This window comes from Lissotriton vulgaris, chromosome 3_1 (assembly GCF_964263255.1).
Source record: "Lissotriton vulgaris chromosome 3_1, aLisVul1.2, whole genome shotgun sequence".
Taxonomy (NCBI): domain Eukaryota; kingdom Metazoa; phylum Chordata; class Amphibia; order Caudata; family Salamandridae; genus Lissotriton; species Lissotriton vulgaris.
In genome coordinates this window covers 560,815,551-560,834,306 of record NC_141689.1, presented here as the reverse complement: position 1 = coordinate 560,834,306, position 18,756 = coordinate 560,815,551, and the positions used below count along the sequence as shown (strand labels likewise).

The 18,756-nt window shown below is 45.2% G+C and overlaps 1 protein-coding gene across 3 annotated transcripts in view; it reads right to left on the bottom strand.

Annotated features, from left to right (window-relative positions):
• Positions 1-17,757, bottom strand: part of ATG10 (autophagy related 10) — a 643,404-nt gene extending 625,647 nt beyond the window's left edge. The window contains exon 1 of one of the 3 annotated variants that reach the window (XM_086960849.1): positions 17,619-17,757. In XM_086960849.1, coding sequence (XP_086816975.1) covers positions 17,619-17,669 — 51 coding nt within the window. In that variant the 5' untranslated portion in view covers positions 17,670-17,757. Of the gene's footprint in view, positions 1-17,563 lie in introns of all 3 variants that reach the window. The other 2 variants (XM_086960850.1, XM_086960852.1) reach the window with 2 other exon arrangements.
• Between the last annotated feature and the right edge of the window lie 999 nt (positions 17,758-18,756).

Sequence of the window (18,756 nt, the reverse complement as noted above, 5' to 3'; positions counted from 1 at the left end):
TATAGTGATTAAAAAAACAAATAGCATGAGAAGATACAGTAATTTTATACAGAACCCCGATGTAATTCGACAAGCCACTGTGACGTAACATGCATATTTGTAAAGTGCACATTCTCCCAGGTTTTGCTGTCTTGTCACTGTGAAAGCAGTGGCGCAGACCTCAGTTGTGCAAGGTGCAGTGACACCTGGGGCTTATTAAATCCTGATAGTTACCCAGCTCAATAATAACCATTTCAGCAACGTAGGATAAGACTGAGTGGACAACAATGGTGTAAACATTAGGCAATGTGGTCAATTGGAGACTTCTGCAGTAGGTACAGTAGTATTCCGAACCACCAAACCTGGCTACATATTGCAAAATTAATTGGGTGAGGTCTTGGTTGTATCGTGACCTTTAGAACTGTGGAACCTTCGTTCAAATTGTGGCTTTCCCATTTGACTAAATTGTGTGATATGTAACAAATAACTTCATTTCCCATGATGTGATTTCTTATCTGATAGGCGGTAAGAGTTCCTCTAAACAAGGTAGAACCAGAATGGGATTCTGCCTCAGACAGGAAGAGGTATATGAAAAGTAGTCATGTTGTTGGATGCTGACTACACTGCCCTTGGGACTACTCCGGGTGAAGGCCGGTATGTCTTAATACTTTCAAGCAATAAACCTGCCACTCTGCTCATTTACAACCAAAGGGTGCTGTGATTCAAAACAGCATACCCAATTTGGCAAAGCAGTGCTTCAAAAAGCCCTCCTCTTTAGAGAACATGTTCGTGTTCTGTATTAAGTAATAAAGGCAAACATAACCCCTGGGGCTCCTAAGAGTTACCTTGCATCTTCTTAAACTCCACAGTACACTATGTGGATATTATAAATTACGCACCATTCCAGAAAACTGTCCAAGCTGTCCAACCTTCCTTGGAATTTCCTCTTGTGTAATTATGTTTAATGTCATTCAGTTACACTTTCCACTGCGATCCTCATAATGTTTGCAGAGTTCTTCAGAGGCCGCAATTCTTTTGATGCGTGCTACTGTGCACGAAGCGCAACAAACACAAGTAAGTTAATGACCCATTTGCCAGCTTTGGGATGGGGGTCGGTGGATTCAGTAACGGGTTTTCTGCAGGCTCAGCGAGGACGTAATCACGTCAGCAAAAATCAAGTTAGTGTGTGTGAAACTTGGGGTTGCATTTTGCAAGCTGTTGTTTTTTCACCGATATACAGCAGGGTAACATGACTTCACTGTGCACCAAGATAAAATACTGGTAAAATGTTTAAAAAATGTAAACCCGTATTTGTATAGTGCACTTGAACATCTGCATTAGTGCATTAATGTTTGTTAAAGTCAATAAGCCAGACAGCAGAGACGCAACTAGACTGAGGCCCAATTGGAGGGAGGGGGGGGGGCCCTAATCTTCCAACTATAGGCAGAGAGTGGCGATGCAGGGGATCTAAGGAGGGGTGAAAACACAATAAAAAGCTTAGTTAACAAATGTATGGTCTTTGAAAGACGTCACCTGTGAAGTACTCGGTTGCAGCTGCGTGTGTGTGTGCCGGGAAGCTGTCTCAGCCCAGGCTGACACACACGGGGGTGGGGGTGGGAGTGGGGGGGAGGGGGCAGGGGGTTAGTACGGTGTGAAGCCCTTTGATCCCAATCAGCGTTGCGCTGCGCGCCTGCCATACAGGGATACCATTTCTCCTGCCTGGATCATGCAGCTGTGTGAGGGGTGTTCTCAATGAGGTGGGACACCACCCTATTTGTGAAGTGTCAAAGTCGCTATCAAAAGTTACTGGAAGGGGAGAGGTTTTAACTTTCCCATCCTTTGCATGGACTTTTGAGGGGGCTGGAATGCTTTCATTTTTTAAATCCTTTCATCTCTGGTAATGTCCATTTTCAGGTGTAAGGGCCTTTGCTTCTGTGGAACTTCTGAGAATCGTGGACAGTGTCTCTGTAAATCTCACCGGCTCTTGTAAGTAATGTTCTTAATACACTAAGTGATTAATTAATTTTTTTAAAGCATTGCTAGGGTGTTTAAAAGGGTTATTTTTTCGAGCAGATCGCTCTGAATAGAATAGAACTGCTGCGCCTGCTGTGACGGACTGTGTGTACTGAGAGACCTTCATGGCTGCAGGAAGCGCAGGCTCCCATCAACCTCATCGCTGCTATTGGAGTAGTGCCACTCAGCGCACCTTTCCATTGGTGGGCAGAGCAGATGCAAACTCCCTTTCACACCAGACGTGTGACAGAGATGCCAGATTGGGCAATTTCCCTTTACAAATGGGTGATATTTTTCCCATTTGAGCGAGAAAATACTCAATTGACCAGTGCCTTCTATTTTTCAAGCTTAATCTGGCACATTGTGCGCATCTTTTTAAGCTGTGGCGGCGCCTCAGCGTCAGCACTACAATTTATCATTCTTGAGCTGCCATGCTTGCTAAAAAATTGTAAAAGGACACTGGCATTACTGGATAATGGGTAAGGAGGTACCCGAGAGGGAGGCGCAAAGGTGGCATTGCATTTGCGGGACTCACTACGATGATTTTCTTGAGGGAGGGTCCTGTCAGTCTGGAACAGAGGCACGACGCATAAATTGCACCATTCTCATTGTTTGTTCAGACCCAAAACGCCATGGCATGAATTCAGACCCAGATCTGAATATGGGTGAAAAATACATTTATTTCGAAAAGTGATCGTTGTTTTCCATAAAACACAGTAGCCGCCTCAATGTACTAATAATATCAAACTCTGCTATTTGTGTCATGTTGCAGAATGATATGTGATTGAGTCATCACTTTTAGGACTGGCTTTAGCCAAGACCTTTTGATTTTACTAAAATATGTATAATATTACTTAATGGTGCTTTCCGCCACCTCTATTCACCCATTGGTCTGTTGTTGGGTCATTCCCATTTTGCTTCAACCCACTACCTCATACAGCATGGGGTAGTGGGTCAGCATCATTACTTAATCCTCTGATTAAAGTCACTTTGAGTAGCTGCAGTGCATTTTTCTCTTTCACAAGGTGCACATCCACACTCAAGGAGTTTCCTTGAGTACCAGAGTTACCAGATGTGATTGTAGGACACATTTGAAGTGAGCCCATGGCATATTTCAGATTTATCAGTTCCTATCTCCTTCCAACGCTGTTGTAAATTCTGTTTGAAGTGGACTGCTGCTCTCTCATGGCATCTCCCGACTCTCTTTCACCAGTGGTTATTTGATCAACTTTGCCCAGGGAAAAAAACTAAATTTTATGGTGTTTAATTTGCTGTAGTTTTATTGAAACATAGGTGGGGTGTGTAACTTGGTTTTTAGTATTCAATATTTCTTTATACTAAGTACCCTCTTTCCTTCCATTTTCTTTCTTGCCTTTGTCTTCCTTCTTTTTTCCATCTTTCTTTTCTGCCTTTCCTGTTTATCTTCCCTTTTTCCTTTCCTTTCTTTACCTTCCTTCATTCTTTATTTTTCTTTCCTTTCTTTTTGCCTTATTTTCTTTTACCTTTCATTTTTTTCCTTTCTGTTCATTCTTTCCTTTATTTTTATCCATCAATCATCTTTCTCGAGCAGTCAGTTACACATGATTTCTAATGTTTCTCATTAACTTTTTTATTGGTAACATGGATGGTAGCTTTGAATTACCTTATGTAAGCTTGTACTTTTCCAAAGCTCAAATCCTTGTTCTTAGTGTACATCTTTTCTTGGCTTTTAGGTCTAGAGTGCCAACCAGTGTAGCACCAGCTGTGAGTTCACAACTTGGCATGAAACAGAATCACTACGAAGCGTAGAGGCAGCATAGAGGTTCATTGCAGCAGGCAGCCGCAACCCTTGATTCTCGAAGAGTTTGGAAAAGTGTAGGAGGAAACCTGTATCTTTCAAGATTTAGTGTAATTTCCTGTCTGTGAAAAGTCAGAAGCTATAAATAGCTCAACATTTCTGGACAGTGAGTTTAAAACTGAATTAAGTATAGTATCATACTTGATTACTTTGTCCAGTTGACAGGCAAATATGTCCCAACAAAGTCTATTCAGCTTTGGATTCAAAAAACATAAAGACAGTGATAAAGATAGCCCAGGAGAAGGAAACCAAAAAACAACAACTGAGGTTGGGCCATGCACCCCTGCACAGAATCCTAACATAACTAAAAACAAAAAGTATGACGCTGAAAAAAGAAAACGAGTTTTTCAGTCACACTGGGTGGAATCCTGGCCATGGCTAGCCCTGAAGGAAAGTCCTGAGGGGGAAGGACCAAAAATGTACTGCACTATTTGCCAAAAATATCCTACTATAGCAGTCAGCTATTCAGGTTCCGGTAGGAATGCATTCTTAAGTGGATGTGACCAGTTGCGCATTGAACCAATCAGAGCTCATGAAACAAGTAAGGCACATATGACATGTGTTTCATGGCACCGCCAGGAAATGAAAGAAACCACTTTGCAATGTGAGACTGCTACAGCGAGTACCTCAAATGTCAGTGTCCATACAGAGCAGCCCCTCATCATGCAAGCACTGCAAAAACTAAAGGAAACAGAAAGAAAGAAACTGACCATCTTGTTTAACAATGCTTACCTAATTGCAAAACAAGGTAAGCCACTCTCAGACATGGACACCCTATGTAGGGCTATGAAGAAAGCAGGTGTGGATATAGGAGAAAATTATGCAAACCGCGAAAAAGCCTCAGAGTTCATTAGATGTGAGGCGGATATACTTCGACAGGACATCAAAAAAATTGTTTCAAATTCTCGCTTCATCTGCATTATTGCTGACGGAAGCACAGATAGTGGCATCACTGAACAGGAAACTGTGCTGGTCAGAGTAGTCCATGGTGGAAAACCCTACACTCTATTTGCAGATCTTGTTCCACTTGAACATGCACATGCTCTAGGAGTTCTGGACGGTATAGTTAAAGGAATCAAAAGGTTATCTTTGGATTTAGTAGATATGAGGTCTACAGAACATCCGGGTCCATCACTAATCGCTGTCAATTTCGATGGTGCTGCAGTTATGATGGGATCTAAGGGAGGGGTTGCAGCACTCCTAAAGAAAGACATTCCTTTTCTTCTGCCGTTCCACTGTGTAGCTCACAAGCTTCAGCTTGGGATTCTAGATGCTGTAAAATCCCATCCCTCTATTTGTCAGTTTGAGCAAACTTTAAAATGGATTTTCAAATTCTATTGGTATAGTCCTAAGAGACGAAGAGATGCCAAAGAAATTTCAAGAATAATTGATGAAAACTTTGCTCATTTCACTGATATTAAACAGGTTAGATGGGTATCCAGCAAAACCAGGGCTTTGGCAGCCATGCAACAAAACCTGCAGACAGTGGTTCTACACTTGGGACAGGTCGCAGCTGGTAGTGATGATTCTGCTGCTAAGGCAAAAAAGTACCTCTCAGTTGTTACTAGTTTTACATTTATAAAAAACCTTTACAGTCTGAGAGATGTTCTGAAGCCAGTGTCTCAGCTTTCAGAATTCTTTCAGTCTAATGAACTGCTTTTATTGCATGTTCCACCTGCTGTAGAGAGGTGTGCGTTGACCCTAGTAGGCCTAAAGAGTGAGCTTGGTGAATATATGCAGCAGTTTAAAAAACTGTACCACCCGGAAGAAAAGAAGTTTGGACACATTTCTACTGATGGCTGGGAAATAAAGTTATCAGGACACTGCCCACCAGCAGCAACAATCCAAAGTGACAGTGAGCTCATTGACAGTATGGTTAAGTACATTGATAAGAGGTTTGAAAATTTTAATTGCATGCCGGTTCAAGGTTTTCAGGCATTCGATTATACACTGTGGCCAGAAAGTAGAGAGGAGCTTTATACATATGGGCTCTCTGATATTGAGGCAATTGTGCAACATTTTGAGGTACTTTTCACAACAGACGAGAGGTTGGCAATTGTAGAGGAGTTTTGTGGACTTAAAACCCATATGAAAAGCTTTCAGACCAAAGGTATTCCTGTATTGCCTGCATATTCCACCCTGCTAGCAACAAAACCTTACTCGTTGACTAATATATTAAAGCTTGTGGAGATGATGTTCACATTCAGTGTATCTACAGCAGAAGCTGAACGTGTGTTTTCTGCCATGAATATCATTAAGAACCCACTAAGAACACGGTTAAATCAAGATGTTCTCCAAGACCTAATGCTTCTTAAGGTAGAAGGACCCAACTTTGAGGATTATGACCCCAGCAGAGCTATTGATCTCTGGCTTACAACAGGAGGCACAAAGCATGTGTGCGGACATAAAAGGCCACATCTATCATAACTGTTGAAGTATTGCTAATATGGGTTTTAGAGCATCCTGCCATGCATAATCGTTTATTGTTGTATTTCTATTCAATTTCTATATGTTTGGATAAAAGGGATAATCACGCTTGTCAAGTTTTCCTTTAGCATTATTATTGCACAGCATTTCATGGTTTACTGAATAAAGGAAAAATATATTAATGTTTCTCTGTCAGCCGGGGCCCTTATGTTTGATGTGGGACGGGAGTAGGTGGGACAAGTGGATTTTGCAGGACATGTAGATCTCAGTGGTATTTTGTCCCTTGGACAACTAGATTATTTGGAAAATTCCACACCCCTGCAGTTCCAGTAGATCAGAATGGAACTTATGTTGAGGTGATTACATCAGGAGTGTCAGAACCTTTTCTGCTGGATACTGGTGCTACAAAAAGTTCTATTATGCACTCAAAACTTCCTGGCGCACCTTTGTCTGGCGAAATGAATGTTTCAGTAGGTTTTTCTGGTGCCCCGGTTAGAAACCCGATTTCTAGTCCTATGCCCCTTTCTCTTGGCCCATATGAATTAGAAGCACCCCTCATTCTTACAACAGGTTGCGGCGAAAATTTGTTAGGTTTGGATTTATTAAAGAGATTATATGTGACTTTGTACTGTTCTCCTTCGGGAATACAACTTACCCTAGGTAAGAAAGTGATTTCCCCAATGTATTTGTCAAAGGAGAATATTCCAACTGAATTGTCATCTCTTCCGGATATACTTTGGGCTACTGGTTCTAACAATGTAGGCCTTTTGGAGATAGTGCCATATGTCATAACATTGCGAGCCAATGTTAGGTTGCCACGTATTCCCCAATACAAGCTCTCTAGCGAATGTGAAAAGGCTTTGTTAGCAATCACTTACGATCTGATTGAGAAAGATGTCATCGAAGAGACAACAGGCAACATTTGTAACAGCCCTATTTTGCCTGTTTTAAAGCGTACTGATCCGTCACAGCCACCTGTGTACAGATTTGTGATTGATCTTAGAGAAGTGAACAAGATTGTTGTGCACAGTTTCCAGTTGTTCCCGATATTACTGCCCTGTTGACTATGGTCCCAGCTTCAGCCACTTGGTTCTCGGTGATTGACTTGAAGAATGCTTTCTTCAGCATCCCGATTACTGAGGAGAGCAGAGATATTTTTGGTTTCAATTTAGGAGGACGAAGCTTCCGCTTCAAACGCGCTCCTCAGAGCTACTGTGAAAGCCAATCTATATTCAGTCAGGCTCTGAAATCACAACTTGACACGATTGTTCTACCTGATGGTGCGACTCTCATTCAGTATGTAGACGATTTGCTGGTCGCTGCAGATACTGAAAAGATTTGCAAGGAAGCCACATTGTCGTTGTTGCGTCATTTATGTGACATGAAGCACAAAGTCTCTCTTTCGAAATTGCAATTTTGTCGACAAGAAGTGACCTACTTAGGTCACATCTTATCGAAGGAGGGAAGGAGACTGACCCCAGAGAGAATACAGGCAATTGCAAGATTGAGTGTCCCAAGGACACAGAGAGAAGTGCGTGCTTTCTTGGGCATTACATCATATTGCAGACAATGGATACCGAACTTCTCATTGTTGGCCAAACCTTTGCTGGCACTAATCTGTAAAGATACACCCAATCCTGTGCCTTGGTCTGAAGATTGTTCGGCTCCTGTGTTGGGCAACCCCGACTACAGTAAGCCTTTCACATTATACGTCCATGAGAAGGAAGGTTGTGCATTATCAGTCCTGACACAATCCTTTGGGGACAAACAGCGTCCATGCGCGTACTTTTCCGCGACTCTAGACCCTGTAGCTAAGGCATTACCAAGTTGCTTGAGGGCCACTGCTGCAGCAGCTGTCTGTATTCGACAGTCTGCTGGATTAGTAATGAATAATACACTGATCGGTAGGGTCCCACATGCAGTAGACATTTTGCTAAACAGAACGAGGACACAGCACTTAACTAATGCTCGACTGTCAAGTTATGAGCTGACACTGCTAGCGAGTCACATACACATAAAGAGGTGCGATACACTCAACCCAGCCACGTTATTGCCCATTACAACAGAGACAGATGAGGTCGAAAAACATGATTGCTGTTTTAGGACAGAAGAAGAGACAAAAGGGAGAGTAGACTTACAGGACACTCCCCTTCCTGAATGTAACGATGCTTTATGGGTTGATGGTTAATGCTTCAAGTTGCCAAATGGTGATACGACTGCAGCATATGCTGTGACAACATTGCACACGATTGTAGAGACTGCACGGATCCCACACAATTCTGCGCAAGCAGCAGAGTTAATTGCACTTACAAGAGCGTGTGTGTTGGCAAAAGGAAAACGAGTGAATGTGTATACAGACAGCCAGTACGCCTTTGGCGTGGCTCACAGTTTTGGACGATTGTGGCGTGAACGTGGGTTTCTGACGTCGCATGGGGCGAAAATACAACATGGTCAGCTAGTTAACAAGCTTCTCGAGTCACTGACCTTGCCACTACAAGTTGCGATTGTGAAATGCAGTGCACACAGAAAGATTCAAGATGATGTTGGTCGTGGGAATGCATTTGCAGATGAAGTTGCGAAAGAGACTGCAAGGAACACAATGAGTCGGATGTATGTTGTAGGTCCTACGAGATGGATCGCTGTTGTGGGTATGAGTGAAGACACTATTGAAAGTGTGAAGTCTATACAGTCCGAGGCCACTGAGAAAGAGGTGAATGAATGGAGAGAAAGTAAGGGTAGATTAGATGCGAATGGTTGTTGGGTCGAATTGTCAGAGCATCAAAGATGGCTGTTACCCGGCGCGTATGTACTTGCAGTGGTGATAATGGCTCATGGGATGGCTCACATCAGTGCGAAAGGAATCTGTAAGTTGTTGGCCCCAGTATGGCAGAATAGTGGCATCCCAAAATGTGCAGAGAACTTGGTCAAGAACTGTATGGTGTGTTTGAAGTACAATCCCGGTAGGGGAACTCCAACTCCAGCTGGTCATTTTGCGCCTCCAACGTATCCGTTCGAGGTTTTGCAGCTCGATTTCATCCACATGGAAAGGTGTAACAATCAGAAGTACGTGCTTGTTGTTGTTTGCGCCTTCTCCAGGTGGGTGGAAGCATATCCCCTTAAGGATAATACTGCCTTGTCCACAGCCAAAGCCCTTGTCAAAGAATTCTTCCCTAGATTCGGTATGCCTAGAATTGTCTGGAGTGATAATGGAAGTGAATTCGTGGGACGAGTGATGAAGAGAGTGAGGGAGTGTCTAGGCATACACCAGAAGTTCCACGCTGCAAATCACCCCCAATCAGCTGGATTAGTAGAATGCTATAACGGCACATTAAAATTAAAACTAGCCAAGATCCAAGCCAGCACAGGTCTTAAATGGCCTGACGCCCTGCCTTTGGCACTCCTATCCACCAGAATGACTGTCCATTCTAGACTGGGACTTAGCCCGCACGAAATCGTGTTCGGTCGCCCAGCTAATATATGGGGAGTACCAAGGCCCAAGAAACTCAGCGAGATAGAACACCCTGTACTGCTTGACTATTTGCACGAATTGACAACTAAATTGCGTGTTTTACACCAACAGGTTCACAGTTCCTCTCCGCCAGCGTCTGATGATCCAGGCCACACCATTGAACCTGGCACCTGGGTACTGGTGCAGAATTTTCAGCGCACGAAGAACGAACAGCCCAGGTGGACTGGCCCATACCTCGTCCTTCTTTCCACAAGATCAGCCGTTCGGGTGGATGGGAAGAAGAACTGGATCCAAGGGATCCATTGTAAACGGATCCCTCTGCCCCTTCCATATGACCGGCGGGTCCAGGAGGGAATTGCTGACTCTGAAACAGAGTCCGTGCCACGCTTTGGACCCTTCAGTGATGCACGATTGAAAGGAACTGATACAGAAAAGGAGTGATCGTATTCTGCAAGGATTTGTGCCACCGTCAATGCAGTTGGACACTACAGAACCTGAAATATTGTTTGAAGACAACACCGTACCTGGGAAACAACGATATAATCTGAGGCCAAGAAAAACGAACTAATAAAAGTAAACTAATGAGATTTTCTTTTCCCCAAGAACTATTTTTGATTATACAGCTCTCTCGCCCAGGGAACTTGCTCATTTTTTGATTTTCGAACCGCCATCCGGTTCTGCTGCTAGGGTCGCGGTTGCCAGCCTAGGGAGTGCAGCTGGAGACGTTTAGGTCGACGGTTCTGGTTGGTCCAAGGGAATTACCCTGGACCGAACAGAAGCACTCCTTAGCAGAATCAATCTCCCACTGCGGGCAGCAACTAGAGGATGGAGTTTTCAAGGGTAGAGAGACCTGCTAGATCTATGAACTTTTTTTTTTTTTAAATATGTTTATTGCGGCGAAGATAGCAAAAAAGGCACAAATTATACAGTCATCAAACCAGTTGACATGTAAGGAACAGGTAGGCCAGGTCCAAAGTGAGTACACAGCCAAGTACGGCCCACATCCCGGAGGCAGGGCGGCGTCAGAGCGAACCTATAAGCGAGTAGAGGGATTTGCACTTGTGCTTTAAATATCAAATAAACAGTATCAATGTCTACGCCAATTTTCTTATGTTGCAGTTCCAAACTATACAACGGTATAACAGTAACGAAGAACCCCATGAGTGGCATTTCTAGCGCTGATCCGATCACAGAAGGAGATGAATGCAAGGGCCAATTAGAACGCGGTCATCACAGTACAGTGTGGTCAAATGGGAATTACAGCTAAAGACAAACGTATCCAACAAGGAATATCGGCATGGCACAGGGGACTACTACACTACCTCCCGACACCCCGCCCCAGACCCCCCTCCCTCATCACTAGACTCCGAGGAAGCGGAGGAAAACAACTCAGCGCTGGCGGCGTCCGAATCATCCCCCTACATCCCCTCGATACACATGACTCTCCAGGCGAGTAAGTCATCCTGGAGCTTCCCGTCCCTGCGAGTGCGCTGCATATGTGTCTCCTCTGCCAAGGCCCATTCCTTGGCGTCTCGTAACCAATGAGGGATTTCAGGTGCCCTCCGGCCCATCCAGGTAATGGCCACCCGTCTCCTCGCCAGAACCAATAGAAGTTGCAGCAATTTGTAAGACAGACCCTTCCTCCTGGGTTTGGGCGCCAGTAAACAGTGAAGCGGGTCTAGTTGCAACCTAAGATGTGTGATCCGGGTAATGTGAACCACCACTCTATGCCAAAAATCATGAACCAAGGGGCATTCCCAAGCCAGGTGAAGGAATCCCGCCCTCTCTGTACCACATCTAGGGCAATTATGGCTTCTATCTGAGGAAATACGGTGGAGGGAGACAGGTGTCATATAAGTGCGATGAACAAAGTTAAAATGAATAAGTTTGAAACGCGCATTGCAGGATACTTTACGAGTCAATAGTCCAATCCGCTTCCTCTGGGCCGGATCCAATTCGATCCCCAGGTCTGCTTCCCAAGCCACCCAAGCTGGCGCCAACGGGGGAGTCGAGTCTCTGCGCATGGCAGAGTAAAGGAGGGAAATCAGGCGCCTACCTCTACCACAGGATAAGATGATAGATCTACGAACTTTGAAAGGAAAATATGCACTGTAATGGCAAGAAATCAATTTTTAGTAATATGCATTTTAATGTTGTGTAGCATAGTGATGTTTTAGGTGGGCTATGCTCTGTTCATTTTTCGAGTTCCATTCATACACAACACTCAGCCCTCACCTCCCCCTACTATTTCCCCGCATTCTTTCCACCCTCTACCTGAACACGAGTCTGCCAGAAGATTAGAATTTGTAAATAATTCATTCGTCCAACTCCTACACCAGCACCAATCTGTAGTGAACACCACCAACTGTTGGGTATGTGGACTTATGCCACACACCACAGATAAGGGTATTCCGTATTTTGTCCTGCCCTTTGGCTACATTGGTTCTCTGTGGGCATTTCGAGCAATGTTCCTGTTTGCCCTCGAACAATATGTTCCGGGGTAAAACTCAAGCAACAAGGCACTAGTGGCGGGAATTAGAAATATGAGTAGGGATGTCGACACATACAGAACGATTCCCAGAGATGAGTTGACGCCTTATAGTCGATGGAATGTAACTCAGTGTGGGATTTCCTTAGCTGAGAGTCAGAAATCAAAGAAATCCTCCCCCATCTGGATAGTGCCCCATCAAGGTCACCTGTGTCTGCAGGGAAATGGCAAAAACCCTAGAGCTCAGTTGGGGAAGAGTGTCTGCACTGAAACTTACGTTTTCTCGTCTCAGACCTCCCCTTCATTCTTAGCGGCTAAGGGTACCTACTTCGTCTGCCACGACAGAGCGTATACGTGGTTGCCCCCTGACTTCTCGGGCACGTGTTTTATCTCGTTTCTGCTGCCACCCACCTACACGGCCGAGGCAGATTACCACCGGACAAGGACAGTTAGGGGTGTCGTGAGTAAAGACGACACTGCGGAGCAGGAGTTTGGAGACTTCGCGAAGGGTTTTCTGCCGTTTTGGGGGCCTATGGTGAACAGCAGGAACATTCGCCAATTGACGAGGGTAGTTGAATCCGCCGTGACTGAAACGGCCGGTGCCCTTAGTAACTTGACTGCTGAGCTCCAATCGGACCGACTTATGACCCTTCAAAATAGGGTTGCCCTAGATGTCATACTTGCAGACCGTGGTGGGGTATGTAGAGTGATCCAATCCAGTTGCTGCATTTTCATCCCTGATAATGCTTTGACCGTGTACCAGGCCATCTCCAAACTGCACAAGATCTCTGATTCCATTCACGTGGATAAAGGAGACTGGTCCTTGCTAGGGTGGTTCTGGGAACTGATATCTACCTGGGGATGGAAAATATTCATTGGAATGATCTTAGCCATTCTGTTCCTGTTCTGCCTATGTGTACAGTGCGCTCCTGCAATATGTGGCCTCTGTGCTACATCATGTGTAAGGAAGCCTGTGTCAAGAGACGAATTGAGCAACAGGATGATGCTACAGCAGCATCTCCATGACTTCATGAATACAGATTTGGACTCGGATTAGCATGAGTTATTGCCTATATAAGGGCAAAAGGAGGGTCTGTGGTTCTGAAAATTCTGGGCCCTGCTATAATATGGTACCGAGGCCCAACACTCGTGTCACAAAATATCATCGTACCCTGACGAATTTGGTGTCGGCAGACCGGTAATGATTAGGACATTATCCCTATGCATTTGCGTCGTGATTAAGTGATGCTATCACCCTTAAATCATGGTTTCTGTCTCGAACCCTCGGGTTCCATTTTGTGAACGGCATCCATCTTGTGGCTTGCCCTCATATAGTCAATTGATTAAGGCTGAGTTTGATCTGAAAGGACACGTCCACTTTAGCTGACTTCCCCATGACCTGGCCGAGCTGACTCCACTGCCTCCAGCCAAACCTGTTCGGGCAGTTCCTCGCCCAGTGGCCGAATAAGATAGCATCAAGGCACAACATGCCATAAACCATTCACTACATACAAACCATGTTATCCACACACATACACCTGTCCATGTTTCTTGTTTATGGCCGGTTTTTACGATGAGGAGGTGCCCGATTTTATTGGGGTTTCATCGATATTTGATGGTAATTCTGGGCCGAGCTGGGTCATCTATCACAAACTGGGCATCGAAAATGTGGGTTTGCCATCATGACTTTGCTTTTTTAGTGTTTTGGAAATATGTATATGACCGTATTGTAAACTAAAGAATTCTTGCCTGTAGCTGTTATTTTTGTAAAAAAGGAGAAGGCTGGTTCTGTAAAAACGAACAGTCTCCTGAGAATCTACAACCCGTGCTGTTGTACTTCTAGGACGCTTGTTACTTGGTTGCAGCCAATAAAACTCGATCTTTGACTTCACCTAGAAGACTCTGTGTTTCTGTGGTCCGGAACAGGAAGAACTCAAGAGGTCTTCGGGTGTTTTCCCCTGGCACCACCGGGTTCCTAAAAACCCGGCACCTCAGAAGTACTATTGCCAATTTACGTGAGATTTTCAGGAAGGAAGATTTCCCTCATAATTTGTTAACACCAAATCCCCCATCTAGACCAAGCGGAGCGGTACCTCTTATTAGTGTCATCTGCTTCAGGATTTTGCGAGTAATGAGGCAGCATCCTCCGAAAGGCCTGGTACCTTCCAACGTTGCCTGTAATCCGCCAGGCCATCAGTTGAAGGCCTCCCGAGAGTAGGAGGTGATGGGGATTCTCATGTGGATCTGTGAGGAGATCCCAAAACTGGGGTAGACGGATTGAAAAATCCCAAGAAAGTACCATCAGAACTGGAAACCAAGCTTGTGACCTCCATATCGGGGTGATAATTACCAGATCCGCTAGTTGTCTTCTCATCTTGGATGACACCCTCATAATCATCGCAAGGGGTGGAAAGGCGTAATAATAATAATCCACATTTGTAAAGCGCGAACAATCACTCGTAAGGGTCTCTAGGCGCTGGGGGCCGTCGGGAAGATTAAGTAAGCTATTGTCCAAAGTCACATGGTGTTGGGCTAATCTGCCAGCGGCGCTGGGGATCGAACAGTGATCCCCAGATTCCAACGGCAGTCGCCCTGGCCGCGGCGCCACACCTCTCCTGTAGCCCCGCTCCATACTCCAGTCGTGCAAGAACGCATCCGTCGCTAAGGCCTCCGGATTCGGGCGCCAGCTGTAATACCTCTGCAATTGGGTGTCCAACTGAGAGGCAAGGAGGTATATCAAGAAGGGGCCCCAGAGGGATTGGAGTTTGTGAAATACTCCTGGATGTATACGCCATAGACTGGTGTCCTTCAAATGTTGGGAGCACCAATCCGAAACCTGATTGGATGTCCCGGGAAGGTGCTCTGCCGAAAGGGAAATCTGATTGGATAGGTAGTACATCCAGAGGTCCAGTGCTAGATCTCTGCCGAAAGGGAAATCTGATTGGATAGGTAGTACATCCAGAGGTCCTGTGCGAGATTTGATAATGCCCTGGATCTTGTCCCCCCTAAATGGTAGATGTAACGTATTGCTGCTATGTTGTCCATTTTGAGAAGGACACAACATTGAACCGTGTATTTGGTCCAGTATTTTACTGCAAAGGAGTCGGCCATCAGCTCTAAGCAGTTGATATGAAGGTCTTGCTCTGCGGAGGACCATTTTCCTCTGGTAGAAATATTCCCGCAGAAGACCTGAACCGCTTGCGTCGGACTTGATCACTAGGTCTGGTTGCGACCCGAATATCGCCCGGCCGTTCCACGCCTCCATGTGTGAGATCCACCATTGTAGTTCTGTTTTAGCCTCTTCTAAGAGGGGGATGAACTGGGAGTAAGTAAGGCCCCTGCGAAGATGTGAGGCTTTGAGCCGCTGAAGGGCCCTGTATTGCAGATAAACGTCTGACCTCCTGCAGCTAGGAGCCCCAAAACCCAAACACACCCTGAACCCCCAAATTAACCCTTGCACCCCAAAACCCAAACACACCCTGAACCCCAATATTAACCCTTGGACCCCAAAACCCAAACACACCCTAAACCCTAAAATTAACCCTGGCACCCCAAAACCCAAACACACCTTGAACTCCCAAATTAACCCTTGCACCCCAAAACCCAAACACACCCTGAACCCCAATATTAACCCTTGCACCCCAAAGCCCAAACTCACCCTAAACCCTAAAATTAACCCTGGCACCCCAAAACCCAAACACACCGTGAACCCCCAAATTAACCCTTGCACCCCAAACACACTCTAAACCCTCAAATTAACCCAGGCGCCCCAAAATCCAAACACACCCTGAACCCCCAAATTAACCCTTGCACCCCAAAACCCAAACACACCCTGAACCCCCAAATGAACCCTTGCACCCCAAACACACCCTAAACTTAACCCTGGCACCCCAAAACCCAAACACACCCTGAACCCCCAAATTAACCCTTGCACCCCAAACACATCTGAACCCCCAAATTAACCCTTGCACCCCAAACACACCCTGAACCCCCAAATTAACCCTTGCACCCCAAACACACCCTAAAATTAACCCTGGCACCCCAAAACCCAAACACACCCTGAACCCCAAAATTAACCCTTGCAACCCAAAACCCAAACACATCCTGAACCCCAATATTAACTCTTGCACCCCAAAACCCAAACTCACCCTAAACCCTAAAATTAACCCTGGCACCCCAAAACCCAAACACACCCTGAACCCCCAAATTAACCCTTGCACCCCAAAACCCAAACACACCCTAAACCCTAAAATTAACCCTGGCACCCCAAAACCCAAACACACTCTAAACCCTAAAATTAACCCTGGCACCCCAAAACCCAAAAACACCCTGAACCCCCAAATTAACCCTGGCACCCCAAAACCCAAAAACACCCTGAACCCCCAAATTAACCCTTGCACCCGAAAACCCAAACACACCCTGAACCCCCATATTAACCCTTGCACCCTAAACCCAAACACACCCTAAAAACTAAAATTAACCCTGGCACCACAAAACCCAAACACACCCTAAACCCTAAAACTAACCCTGGCACCCCAAAACCCAAACACACCCTGAACCCCCAAACTAACCCTTGCACCCCAAAACCCAAACACACCCTGAACTCCCCAAATTAACCCTTGCACACCAAACACAAACACACCCTAAACCCTAATATTAACCCTTGTACCCTAAAACCCAAACACACCCTAAACCCTAAAATTAACCCTCGCACCCCAAACCCAAAATGCTCTAAACCCTTAAATTACACCTGGCCCCTGTAGTATCATGTAGAGATGAGAGTAGACGAGATGAATTGTAATTCCAATTTAATTAAAGGAAAGAAGCAAGAACGAAGGAAACATGCAGCTCAAGTGGAGCTGACTGCAGTACCAATTGAATCATAACATATACATATACAAGGTTCTACATGTGCATTCTATAATTACATGTACAGTGTTCCTACACCATATTCCATAAAGGAATATGACATTACTACAGCCCCCCAAAACACAAACCCACCCTCAACCCTAAAATGACCATGTACGCCCTAAAATCCAAAAGCCCTACAAACCTCCAAACTGTTTATGAATGAGGAATGCCGGGAGGCGCTGCTCTGATTGCAAATGATACTTTCTGTACCCCCAGGCTGCACTTCCTTCATAGAGTATTTCCATAAACACATAGTTTAGTGGAATCCGATTGTTAGACTCATTAAACAACTGCGGACAGACCTGCTCATGGCCCGAGGAATAGGTCTTGCAAAGGAAAACAAGCGTTGTCGTCATGGTGACTGCCGAATTCACTCCATCACAATACTAAAATACATTTTTAAAAAGCACGGCTGCCTCGAACACAATGCCAAAATCACCTACTGTAAACCATCAGTCTGCCGGCTGGCTGGGACTCGAACCGCAGGTCCTCACCTTTACATAAACCTGAAGCCGGAGGATTCCTCTTGCCAAAGCTACGCACATCCGGGAGCGCCGGAAGTGACGTCATTGTTCTGCGGCAAGTACGAAGACCGCAGTGAGTGCTATGGAAGGGACAGATGGATTGGCATCGATTCCAGCGTATACTCATTTAAGTGCTGCAGCTGCTACCAGGGGGTAGATGTTAGTCCATCGGGGCAAGCTCCACGCTATATCTGCACGCGCCCATACTGGGTCATAGCCCCCATTCATAGCGCTGCCTTTCTTAAAAAAGAGCAGCATCGATCCTCCGCTCTCGGTCCCAGCTGCTCAATTTCCGGCCCAGACCAGCTTCCTCATTTTTCGGAAAGCACGAGTTTTCATTAAGGGGCCAAATTCAGACGCAGCTCCCTGCATGTGTGTGCTTCGTACTTGTTATAATGAATGCCTGCGTTGTAATGTATGTGCATTATGTGTGTTTGATGTTTGTCTGTATCCGCCTGCCTGCTTGTTTAATATGCACCTTTTGTGTTTGAGCATGTGTATTTTTGTGTATGTGTGACGTAGTGCGTGCCTGTGTAAGTTGTGGAAAATTGCAAAAAGCCTTAAAAAATTGGGTTTTACAGCAAGTTCTTCGCCGTAACAAATAAGTTACTGCCCGTGTATTGTAGGTCCCATGTTGGTTCCAAGTGCACCTGCGTGTATTCAAGATTCTCGACCAAATGGAATAGTTTTCGATCTACTGAAAAGGTGTCAATCAATGAAGGCTAAACACATTTATTTATGTGAATACTGTATATTGTTGAGCATTACTTGTGTCCTTGCAACTTGTAGTGAGCTTTCATTACTAAATGAATGTGTGCTCTATTGTTGAATCCTGGTCACGTTCCCCAAGCTGTGTAGTGTGCAGAGCAGCACATCTTCTAAAACACTGGCAGTTTTCATGAATGCGTTTCAAAGCATAAGGATAAATGCTTCAAATAACTTAGCCGTTGTAATGCTGGTTCCTTATTTTGTTTGCTATTTATGTAATTGAAAGGGCTGGTTGGTTGCCTGTGGCGATTGAGGTTTACGCCCTATTTAGGAAACGTAGTCCGACGCATTCCAACATCTTGCAATATCTACTTTCGCAAAACTGGCTATCATTCTGGTT